Raw genomic sequence first — 12,317 nt, 5'->3', positions numbered from 1 at the left:
AGGTGTGAGCCTATAGCATGCCTCCACACTGACACAGATGCAGCAAATGCTATCTAAGTGACGGCACTGAGTTTAAAGTTAAATACAATCTTTATTGGGTTTGTAGACATTTCCCAAAGGTATAATCCAATAAACAGCAACACAGGCATTTACAATTCAAGGACAAATAATTCACTTTCACAATAACAAATTGAAAGAGTTTTGCCTCTTGCAGATACTTTTCACCAGCAGTGCCTTTGAATCGAAACGACCAAAGAAAGTGCTCAACTCAGCAACATATCACATAATAGTTTAACTATTGGTTAAGCCGTGACACTAGGTCATAATGACGGTGTGTTGATTCACAGTCTGATTTCCTTTGCCACACTTCCTGTATATTCAGAACTAAACATTTTACATCGTTTTCAATGAACCAAACACTATGTTAACACTTTGACTTAACTGAACATTTAACGACCAAAATGTTTCATTTGCTTCTGAATAATCAGCAGAACAAATCCATAATAATACTGACCGGATCTGCCTGTCTAAGGGCAACGTTAGGAAATTTACAAAACTGTGACTGAGTATAGACAAATCTTTAATAACTGGAAAATATAGTTGCGTTCTTCAACTGCATTCTGGAAAAAAAGGTTTTTGCTTCTTTTTCTAAAATTTAAAATCATCAGTGTTAGTTTTAATTTGACTATAAATATGCAACTTACTCCTGCATGTTGATCCTACAATATAAGACTTATCTTATAACATTTATTTGACTTTAAAATAGTTGCTTACGCTCAAAGTGAGGTTGCATTTTTCTTTGTAAACATCTGGCCCAGAAGAACTGGTTTTAAAATAATACGGAGAAAATATAATCGCAACACTGGTACTCACTCAAATATCACAGTTACATCCTTTTATCACGCCTATGAAAACCTGCAGACTTAACAGTGGAGATGCTGGGTGATTTTTTTTTCTGCAACAACGCCAACACTATTCTACCTGAAATATCCTAAGAACTAAATGTAAAGCCAGGTGCTCTTCAGATGGACTGAAAGCATTCCCAGCTCCTGTTTGTAAGGCAGGCTTATCGAACGCTTTAATAATGCCTGTAAATGCAGCACACTCTCCAGGCATAGATATGGTTTTTTGGGTGCTTCATCCTCACGACTCCACAGGTTAACGACAAAGCACTACACAAGCAGCTACTGTAAAGTTACATCACTATCAAAATGCTGTCGGTGTGAAGATTTTGGTGCTAAGTACTTGCTACAGTGTTTTTTCAGTGTTTCTTCACTACACCTCTGTTACTACTCTGTGATCCCGCTGTCTCGTCTAAAAAAGGTTCCATTCGTAATTAGAACTGCGATTTTAATACTTTCCAATAACCCGAATGTATTCCTGTTTTTTAAATGCTTTTAACATAGGTCTCAAATCCCCTTTGGGGTCACGTCAGGAAGGGCAACTGGCATGAAACACTCTGCCAGATCAAACATGCAGAGCTACCCGCTGTGGTGACCCCTTGTACCAAGGGAGCAGCTGAAAGTAGCTTGTTACAACAGCAGATGACTGTTCAGAGTTTCTAGTGCATTACAACTGTAAAACTTGAGCTACATTTTTGATATTAGGGGCAATTTCCTAGAAAAATATAGCATTAAACCTCCAATTTAAAAGTTCTGGTTGTCAATGAAAATAATTAAAGGTACAGTACTCGGCAGAACTCTTGAGCCACCCCTCATTTGTTTTTATTTTCCTTCCTTGCAGACTCAAGTGGTCTTGAGCAATAGTTCTCCAGCCTTTCTGATGCTCTTTCTGATTTTTTCTTTTGACATTGACTGCTTGTTTGTTAAGCCACTTAACACTGACCTATGAACCTATCAATTGACTCATTCAAGCATAAAAAAAGGTTCATATCTCAAGGTGTGGAATTAGTGTTGAGTCAGACCTTAACATTTTCAAGAAACCTGGAGAACTATTCCAGCAGACAACTTAAAGAAAAAACAAGAAAGCTGCTTAAGAGAATTTGGCTTGTGTCGAAGAATAAAGGTGGTCATAGCGAGTACTGACTTCTAAAATATGTTGTATTTCCAGGTGTGATAAGACATGTTTCAACAAATGTCTGCATGTATTTCTCAATTTCCTAGCAAAAGTCAAATAAATGAGGGGCGGCTGATTTCTTTGCAAAGTACTCCGCTCGTTTTCAATGTTTTGTTCCTTTTTTAAAATTTTGTTTGCTGAAAGATGGCTTGAGTTGTTGATATTATTCTCAATGTCACCAGACCTCTAACACTAAAGACTGAAATTAAGCTCATTAATCCACAACCTCCCCTTTAAAAGTAAATATGAGGTTTACTAAAAAACCTCTTTTTAAAAGCATAATTGGCTAATTTTTATTTCAACCTTCCTAGGAAACGAGCCCTTTAGAATTAAATGAGTGTGAAATTGAGAATACTCCATTATTATATATTTTTTTAAATAAAATGGTTTGTTAATGTCATGGTCTGTGGAATGCGTGATGCTCGGGTAGCCACACCCCCGGGCTGGGCCATCACTAGCACACCTGCTCTCCATCCCGGTGATTACACGGAGATCCACTTAATCCGGCGCTGACGGATGCTCCACGCCAGTCCGTAGTCATCCCCACAGTGGTAACCAGACTTCCACGAAAAGTGTGCATTCTCTTCTGCTTGGAACTTTGTTTAACCTGCCTACTTCTGTCCAGATTTCTACTCGGCGTCTGCTACCTGCCTGTCCTCCGGCTCAACTGGATCTCGCGGCGCTCACCTGGCCCACTCGCCATTCCACGGACTTCCTGCCCCCACGGACTGCCACACTTCCCTCCCGAGCTCCCACGGTTCCGTTCTATCGTAAGTCCCTACTCTAACTCAGTCCTGATATGTTCTCCCCGCTTCCTGGCTCCCTAGTAATCATCTCCCCTTTCTATTGCAGCCCCCCGCCGTCCCGATCCCGGCTTCCTCGTGTCATTGTTTCCCCGGATTTTTAGTTTCTGTTTTGCTCTCTACTTTCCCCGGGTCGCCTTTCGTTGTTTTAATAAAGTGTCTTTTTGTTAGCTCGGAGTCTGCGCCTGGATCCTTTCGTGCCCGCGCACCACGGCGCATGACAGTTAATCTTTAAATTGCATAAAAATATAACAACAATCCCATGTGGTTAACAAGATAAATAGTGGCTGGATTTCTGGGTGTGGTTTAACCCTCACCTTAACATCCTAATCTCTCAGTTACTGGCACAGCTTTGAGAGACTGGCTAGTGTTATTTCTGTCAGCCACACGAGAGCAGCTGCTGGTAAGGAGAGCTTTCTTTACCCCTTAAGTATGATTAAGCCCCTGCGCAGGTTCATTAACCTTATTTCCTTTTGACCTCAAGAGATTAAACTTCAGAACACGACATAATGTTCATTTCTTTTCCTCGCAAAAGGACTACGATGAGTTCAAATGTGATCAATGGAGATCTTTTGATGTTTGATGGTTTTCTGAACACTACTGTTTCACCTAATATTTTTTAACCTCTTTCATCGGGGTTTAGGGCCACACACTGTGCCACAAAGTGTATTACTTTTTGAGAGTGTCAGGGGATATATTCCCCCACCCATCAGATTGATCTAGATCTGATGTAGCAAAGAGTAATAGTTATTAAGGATTTCACATGTACTCAGTTGAAAAAAAACAACTAATTTATCATGTTTAATAACGAAAACTTTAAAAAGGTGTCCTGCCTCTCTCTTTCGACTGTTCTTTGCAATTCCACTCTGCAATTCCCCGCGGCCTTGCAGATGCAGTGAAAGTCTTTTGGTGGTGAGTGGGCTTGATTGCATGATTTTTCCACACTTGAGAAGATGTGGATAAAAGCATTACTAAGGTAACAGAGAGGGACACCACTTTTTACCATTGCTCTCCTGACTGTGCTTTTCAATAGCTCGCTCCTAGATTAGAATTTTGAATGTGCAGCGAGTTCAGTGCTGCTATTTTCATAAGCTCTACTCTCCATCTCCCAACCACACTGCCTTGGATATCAGATCGTAATAATAAGTGACTAATAAGTCGACATGTGTGTGACGCATTAATGTAACAACACCCCCTACCATAAACCAGACTTCTTAATAACGCTGAACTTCTGGAGTACAAATGTTATTAGGAGTTATTTCCTCCTTGGGATATCTGCTGTCTAAATGAACCAACTGTCTGTTTAGCAGGAACCTCTTATACTCTTTCATAACTGCATCTTTATTCTTGGACTCTACTAGAGTATCTCTGGATGAACAAGCTCTTTAAGCTCCTCTCACTTTGCCAACTTTCTACTGATTGGCTGCCTCTTGGAAACAAAAGCTTTGTACATCAGATGGGGAAAGCTTCTATGCTGAGATGACCATATTATAGATATCCCTCTCAGTGACATCATGTCAGATTGAAAAGCAGAAAAAAGTGTCTGAAATTGAGTGTTAGGGATTAGCTACACATATGATGCCCTCATTATCTGAAAGTTTGTCCATATTTTAATGAGCATCCACTAAGGAAATGCACAAACACGCAACATTTCAACCTTTTGCACACGGAGGATACATTTGTTTCTGGCGCTATGTCTGTAAAGTTAATCTGTCAGTTGAGGAGGTGGTGTCGCACAAAATACGGGAAGGAGTTCAAATGATAGAGCTTTCCAGCACTAAGGTAGCACTGTCTTTGGTCTCTTCACTGACCCATCACAATCTTTGTGAGGAACAATCTGAAAAGTTGAATGAACCCGAGCTGTGGCGTGTGCCTCAGGGGAACGTTAAGCCTTCCTGCTGCTCCTCCTGCTGCTCCTGCTGCTGCTGAGTGAATGACTGGTGCAGTTTCCCAAAGCTGTGCATTATGTTTTCATGAGTTCTACTACAAATTTCTATTTAAAATTCAACTTATGAAATGGAAACTAAATGCGGGTTCACGGTTTTACTTTCTTAATAGTCCTTCCCACAATTTATCTCCACAAAGTCATGAAGAATGTCAAACTTCCCTTCAACTAATGAGCATATCTGAGGTATAGACTTTGACTAAATACTATTGGATGTGTAAGCTACTTCCACAAAATAGTTCTAAAATGTTAAATCTATCATATCAAAGAGTATACAACAAAGATAACGATTACCTCATTACAAAAAATATAGACTAGTAACATTTAGGATCAGCTATCCACTGAATTCTAAAATATAGTTTAACTGAGACAGCATCGAGTTGCACAGTGACAGGACGTTCATTCAGTAAGAAAACAGAAATATGCTTCACTGTCTTCCTTTTCTTTTCATTTTGGTATAATTACTGAACAAACAATACATCAGGGAGGGGAAAAAATAATTTCAATAGTGTAAACATTGTACCAGTACAAAAGCACATGTCGCAAGACGTGGTCAGAAAACACCAACACAGGCAGCGCTGTCACCCTTTACTCTTCCTCCATTGACTTCTCAATCTCTTTCAGCCTGCGGACAAACTCCTGAGCCTCCCGGTCCCCGACGCGAGCTTCCAGCATCCCCATGATTGGCTTCTCTGGAGGCGAGAGAAAACAGATGAGCACAGTTTCTACACCTGACACAAATATCTCTTGATTGAATGGCTTTTCATGCTGCATTGAAGAAGTAATTGGAAACCCAGACTTACACCCCCTGGTCTTCAAGAAGCAAACATTATGTTTGAGTAAACAAAACGACGGCATAACCCCCCCCCCCCAAAAACCCCCCCAAAAAAACAAAAAACAAAATAAATGATACAGCCCGGAGCCGTATGTACCGCTGGGTTTACTGCGAGACAGATGCAGAATGACAGGCTGGACGCTCTTGCCAGCCGCTGAGGCGTTCGGTCTCCCCGGCCAGCAGAAGTCGCTGAGAGGAGCGACGGCTTCTCCAGCGAAGTCGTTGGTGGACAGCCAATCGTAGTCCATCACAGTAAAGGTCAAACAGGCAAACCTGTGCCTGTACTGTTCAGGACTGACGTGGCTGGAAGACAATGGAATCAAACAAATCAGCCACAGGGTGTGTGCATATAAACAGGGAGACCTAACAAAAGGGCAGAGTACTCACAAGTAAAAGAGCTCATCGAACACTGGGTGCAGCGTCTTAAGCTTCACTTGCGTGCGTTGACTCTTGGCCATAGGAAACAGGTGGTGAGGACATAACTCCACTATGACGAAGGGATCACTCAGACCTGAGGAAGTAGTGTTCAACTTTAATATTTAATTTAAGACAAAAATTTAAATTCATAAATTCACATATTTACCATTGGCATCCAGTGCAATGATATCAGCAGCATGCAGGATCTCCACTGTCAGGCGCTGCTCTGGAGCATCATAGTAGCACTTCACGCTGATCCGACCGTAACGTGTATGTTTGAGAGTTTTCTGCAACATTAAGTATTGACAGAAATATTAAGCATGCATCCATCCTCATTTCGCGGGTTGTGTCGTGTCTTCAAAGGGCCGACGAGAAGGCAGATTTTTAATCAGAGGTATAACAACAGAAGAAAGAGCACTCTGCTGTCCAATCAATACTTCCTTCTTCACTTCAAAGGAGAACAAAATGAGATTGTCAGTCTTGTAGGTTGAAACGCACCTGGTGGGAAATCTTCTCCAGATAGTACTGTTCAATCAGCTCAAAGGATGAACATTTATTCAGCCTCAGCTCCTCATCCAAGACCTAAAACAGCATCGAGATTGTCACAAAGCGATCAATAGCATGATGGATAACGCAACATAAATCTGACCTTAAACCCATTTATCAAGATACCAGGAGCCAGACTAGTAGATGTACTAGTAGATGTTCACCACTAAAAGTGTGTGTAATGGAAAAAGTGCAGAAATTTGCTTCTTTTATAAATCTTTGGACTTTACAGAAAGTGGAACTTGTAGAGTTTAACAATTTAGCAGAGCATCTGTCATAAAAACAAAAATATTTTAGAAATCTTTCGAAAACTTTAAAACTAAAAACTATATCACTTATTAGCCAAATAACAAACTGAATTTAGATTTTTATACCCAAACTAAACTTCTCTGGAAAATTAGGAATTAATCAAGTGTTTTAATGACATTTTTTTTTAAAATAAATAATGTATTTTACTGTTTTTTCCTTATGTAAAACTGAAAGGCTGCAGTTTTATGCAACATTTTAGCATTAAAAATATTATTTTAATTAAAGACCTTGCACATACTGGTGAATTAACCATAACAGAAACATAAAAATATTATTATTATTATTTGGCAATTACCAACAATGACAATTAAGGGCAGCTGTGGCATATATAAATAAACCTGGCATTGGGTGCTGGTCTTATAATTTGGTTAAGCACTGTAGAAAATTTGCTTCCTTATGGAATCATGAACAGAAGAAAAATGCCAAAAATGTAAAAGTAAAAGTAACTGAAGCCATCAACTCTGTAAGTTCAGGGTAAAAGATCACGGCAGATTTAGGACTGGAAGACAAACATGAACCATTAGTAAAACAGAAGGACCACCTGCCAAAATAAGTGTAATATTAAACGCAAGTTTTGTGAAAATTGTCTGTTTTGTTGCACTTTTTAAAATCTCAACTTTTTCATATCATGTGCAGTGTGCACAACATTTTTCATGCACTTTTTTGTTTATAAAAATCAGTATACGTTTGGGAAAAGATGTACATTATTTATACAGCCGGCTCCTGGTTGACAGATTGGACGAGTTCCTACCTTGTAGTCTCCGCTCTTCATGTCTTCCAGGAATAGACCCTCTCCCCTAGCATGAAAGAACTGCAACAGAGTCTAAAGCGATTGAACAAAAGCATTAAACTCGGGAGCTCATAACATTTATCCCTCTATTTTTGATAGACTTGTTGTTCACACAAACAGCATGAAACCTCTGGCAAACATTGCATCTGTCTGCCAGCCTCCGAATTCATGCCATGACTTTTCATGCAAATATGTCACGTCCTCTTCCAGCTGGTTAAATTGGAATTAGAATATACAACAGTTCCCACATTGTCATTCATAAGGGAGCTCACTTTGGCACTGAACTATTACCTAGTGTCTTCATGAATATCTGATATATGCTAATGATTGCACACCAAAGGGCATACCGAGATAATTAAAGAATGCAAGTGGCAATGATAATCTTAACATATTAGACACGTCTTTTAAAACAGACCATTCTTTTCAGTGGGCACACAGACTAAAAGGATTATTGTGCGATGCAGTAATCACTGACCTCTACTGTGTACTGGAAGCGGTTGTAAAACTCCACCTGGACACCCCTGTTTTCAGTGACCGTGTCCAGGATCATCCGCAGGAGGAGCTCCCACATGCTCTGGAGAACTCTACCAGGAAGCAGACAATGAGACACCCACACATGTGTGTTTACCAGCTCTTCCAATTACACCCCATGTACTCTCACTATGTTTTCACAGATAATAGGCCGATAATGAATACTTGTAAGTAGTGTAAGTGCTAAAGGCTATTATTATTATTGCAACGCTTACATTCATACACAAGCGCAGCATCTTATTTGCTGAGCTGTCACACATTTTATGTAGTGCAACAGAATAGGGAAAATCTCTTTTTAAGACAAGGAAACAATGGATTTTGTTGTGTAACTGCGTTTGGAGTGAACCAGAAATCTATTTTGGGTTGGCTTGGATTCATTGTGGTTTTAACAATCAAATATATGCTGATCATGCAGTGTTTCATGTGCATGGGAAACATAAGGAACCAGGGGATATTTGGTGTGGTGCATACTGGCTGAACTCATATAAATCATATTTATAGTACAGTGCAAAAATCTTGAGCCACCCTTATACAGTTTGTACAGTTCTAACAAGCCTAAAATTCATATTTTGTATGGCCTCCTTTATTCTCAAACACGACCTGAACTCTTTTAGGCAAGCTTTCTTGTAATTTCTCTAAGTCGTCCTAAGGAACAGTTCTCCAGGCTTCTTCAGGGACATTAGAAGTTCTTCTTTGGAAACTGGCTGGCTTTTCTTTTGTTTTTATCAAGACGATCCCAAACTCCTTTAATAATATTGAGGTCCAGGCTTTGGGGATGCCAGTTCTTAACCAATAGTGTTCCATTGTGGGTTTCCCTATCCTGGTATCTTTCACTGCAGTGTGTTTGGGATCGTTGTTATAATGAAAAATGAAGCCGTGGCAGATGCTTTCCAGAGGGCATTGCATGATGGATCTGAGTTCATAATCCCATCAACTTTGACAAGATTCACAACAACACTGACTGAAATGTGGCTGAAATTTATGACAGAGCCTCTGCCAGATTTTATTGGTTAGTCCAGTTTTGTGTAATTTCACACACCTCAGCCTCCTTGATTCCCTTCCACTGACACCATTTCTGTTGAGGCTTTGGTGAACAGTAGCTGGATCAACTGGAGGGCAGATACATCTCTCAGGTCCTTCGTCAGGTCTTTTTTTGCTATTTCTTAAGGACATGACTTTGAGATACTGTTGATCTGCTGTAGATAGTTTTTCAGGCCTGCCACTTCTTTTTTTTGTCCTCCACTAGTCCAGTTTCCTGTGTCAAGATGTCAATTTTTGGCTAATAGCTCTTTGGGAATAACCTTGTTGTAGTGCAATAGGTGAATCCTAAAGCGCAAAAATAAAATCTTGCTATTTTATGCCTGTCAAACTGTGTTATCTGTGTCATCATTTCCCGTAGATTAAAAAATGGGGGCAATTATGTGCTTTTTCTGCAGGCTACTGAAAAACAAAAGGGTAAGAGTTTTAAATTTGACCTTTGTTTTTTTGAAAGTGGTGATTTGCTAAATGCACTGTTACATGTCTTTTTAGGCTTGAATGATTCATAGATCTGTGTTAAGTGGCTTAAATAAACCAAAAAACAAATAAAAACATTCCTCTGAAAAAGCCTGGAAAAGATACAAGCACTGGACGGAAAATTAGTGAAAAAGCAGTCAGTGTTAAAGAAATCATCCAAAGCTTCAGAAAGCCTGGAGAACTTTTGCTCAAGACCACCTTGAAACATTACGAGAAAGTCTAGATCCTTGGATGCTTGCATCAGTGTTATGCACATCTTAAGTTAGTATAAAGATACCATACTTTGAAATAAGCCTCAGAACAGTCTTTTCCTGCTACAGTCAAACTTATTTTCACAGTATTTTGACTATCACTCAAATTAATGTTGTGATTAGTTTTGCATGTATGCCTAAGGAGCTTGGAAAGAAAAGCGTCTGGACTTCTTTAAGTTGCTTGAAGACATTTCACCTCTCATCCGAGAAGCTTCTTCAGTTCTAGGGTCAAATGGTGGAGAGTCCCAGATTTAAGCTTTGTGGGAGTAACCCACCAAGAGGGACAATGAACCCCCTAATGATCCTCTACCTAATCACGTGAGCCAAGGTGTGGAAATAGGTGTAGGTCACAATCAGCCAAGGTTTCGGGTGAACTCATTGTGAAACCTAGCCCCACCCTGTGAATTCCTGAGGTCAGGTGACCCAGGATGTGAGAGGGCGTTAAGGCGTCTGAGAAGGGATCTCAAAACTGGATTGGCAGACAGTTGGTGTCGTAAACCACCGACTCTGTTCAAAGATGGTCGCTCACATCAGACACCAACTAGGGAGGATAAGAAGGACAAACGCAACAACATTGCCATCCCCTATGTAAGTTTCACAATGAGCTCACCCGAAGCCTTGGCTGATTGTGACCTACACCCATTTCCACACCTTGGCTCATGTGATTAGGTAGAGGATCATTAGGTGGTCCATTGTCCCTCTTGGTGGGTTACTCACACAGAGCTTAAATCTGAGACTCTCCACCATTTGACTCTAGAACTGAAGAAGCTTCTTGAATGAGAGGTGAAACGTCTTCAAGCAACTTAAAGAAGTCCAGACGCTTTTCTTTCCAAGCTCCTTAGACTACGATGACCTGGATGACTGAGAACCTTCACAGACATTTGCATGTATGCCTCTTCAACTATGAGCTCTATGTGCCCATTCTGATTTCTCATGTTCTTTGTTATGTTCATGTTTTGTCTTGTGTATGACATGATTCAGTGGTTTTGTACTGAATGTCTATTTCTTTTAGCACATTGTGACTCACAACAGTTATTAACACATTAAAGTCTACCTCCCCCCTGCCTTTTTTGGCATCTTGTGATGTCATTGCATAGTGACTCAAAAAGCAAGTTTTGCTGAAGGCAACAAAAGTCTGTGTGCTGTTTTTTTTTTTAGAAAGAAATGCAAGAATAAGAACTTAATATTAATAGTAAAAAGAGAATTAAAAAGTACCTGGTTAGATTTTCTTTTACAAGGTTTTCTGTCAGGATGACCATAGTGTCTTGTAAGTACTTCATGAGAGGGGAAACAGCCTGGGAGAATGTCACACATTACATAAATACCACAAAACACCGCTAATATAAGGATAAAAAAGGCTAGGCGGCTATTGCTACATACATCATCATTGTTGATGGAGTCAGGAGACAGGCTGATGTGCTGGATGTACCTCCGCAGCTCAGGCAGCATCTGCACAGGAATATTTAGTCACAGATGTTCATGAAGGTGCATACTTCAAAGTATATAGATGTCCGGATATGCTCAAAAAGTTCTACAAACTGGTTTGTGAGAAACAGGAAAATTATACTCCTCGTGTTCACCTTGTCAGTGAGCAGTGTGATGAGGCGTTTAGCTTCTCTCTGCAGATCCAGGTCCATGTTGAACAGCTGTCCATTCAGAGCCTTGTAAACCTGCTCTTTCCCCTCCACCCCGCATGATTCCTCCATGGCGCGCTCCACACCCTGCCAGTCCAGGTCCCGGGGCAGGTGACCCAGGAAAACACGCACATGCTCTATGTTGTTCAGGGCGATGCAGAGCTAGCAGAAAGCGAGGAGGAGCAAAGGCGGAGAAACAGAGGGTAGAGATGGAGAAAAAAAGAAGGAAAAGAAGCAGGGCTACAGAGAAGTGGAGGGATTGAGTTTGAGTGTAAATGATTGATGACGACAAGAAGCAACTGCTTTGTTTTTGTGTGTATAACATATCTGCTCTCCCACTGAGCCCTTTGTGTTGACAGAGAGCTTGCTGACATCGTCGACGTAATTCTGTGCCCACCCCCGGTTCTGTCTTGCTACAGGCGTTACCTGCACTGTGAAACTCTTGTGGTCTCGGCCCAGCTGGTTCCTCTCAATCTTGTGCGTTATCATCTCTGAGTAGCACACGGCCTCACTGCAGAAATTCTGCAGTAGATAAAATCAGTCTTGTCATTACGGCACAGCTCCCTCAGTTTCCTTTATGATTTTGACTGATAAACTGTATGTGTCATGTTTCTATGTGCACAGAATATGAGTATGTGAGTGTGGCAACACTATAAGTGGCACTC

General features: G+C 40.5%; 1 protein-coding gene and 1 long non-coding RNA gene across 3 annotated transcripts in view; one reads left to right on the top strand and one right to left on the bottom strand.

Moving 5' to 3' along the window:
* The first annotated feature begins 267 nt into the window (after window positions 1-267).
* Window positions 268-5,553, top strand: LOC308411248. 2 transcript variants are annotated; one of them, XR_013974354.1, is made up of 3 exons: window positions 268-2,627; window positions 2,702-2,846; window positions 2,929-3,179. It is a non-coding gene; the product is annotated as an uncharacterized lncRNA (long non-coding RNA). The 2 variants fall into 2 exon arrangements; XR_013974353.1 differs by lacking the exon at window positions 2,929-3,179 and adding an exon at window positions 5,449-5,553 and having other exon boundaries at window positions 2,498-2,627.
* Window positions 3,392-12,317, bottom strand: part of baiap3 (BAI1 associated protein 3) — a 48,426-nt gene continuing 39,500 nt past the window's right edge. The window contains exons 24-34 of the mRNA XM_080905110.1: window positions 12,079-12,174; window positions 11,599-11,814; window positions 11,399-11,467; window positions 11,234-11,313; window positions 8,197-8,305; window positions 7,683-7,754; window positions 6,575-6,658; window positions 6,243-6,363; window positions 6,047-6,170; window positions 5,757-5,962; window positions 3,392-5,516 (exon numbers count right to left, since the gene is read on the bottom strand). Of these exons, the coding sequence (XP_080761236.1) occupies window positions 5,413-5,516; window positions 5,757-5,962; window positions 6,047-6,170; window positions 6,243-6,363; window positions 6,575-6,658; window positions 7,683-7,754; window positions 8,197-8,305; window positions 11,234-11,313; window positions 11,399-11,467; window positions 11,599-11,814; window positions 12,079-12,174 (1,281 nt within the window). The 3' untranslated portion in view covers window positions 3,392-5,412. The remainder of the gene's footprint in view (window positions 5,517-5,756; window positions 5,963-6,046; window positions 6,171-6,242; window positions 6,364-6,574; window positions 6,659-7,682; window positions 7,755-8,196; window positions 8,306-11,233; window positions 11,314-11,398; window positions 11,468-11,598; window positions 11,815-12,078; window positions 12,175-12,317) is intronic.

The sequence above is a fragment of the Rhamphochromis sp. 'chilingali' genome (genome assembly GCF_963969265.1).
Source record: "Rhamphochromis sp. 'chilingali' genome assembly, chromosome: 15".
In the NCBI taxonomy this organism is placed as follows: Eukaryota; Metazoa; Chordata; class Actinopteri; order Cichliformes; family Cichlidae; genus Rhamphochromis; species Rhamphochromis sp. 'chilingali'.
Note: the sequence above shows the minus strand (reverse complement) of the source record. Positions and strands in the feature narration are given on the sequence as shown.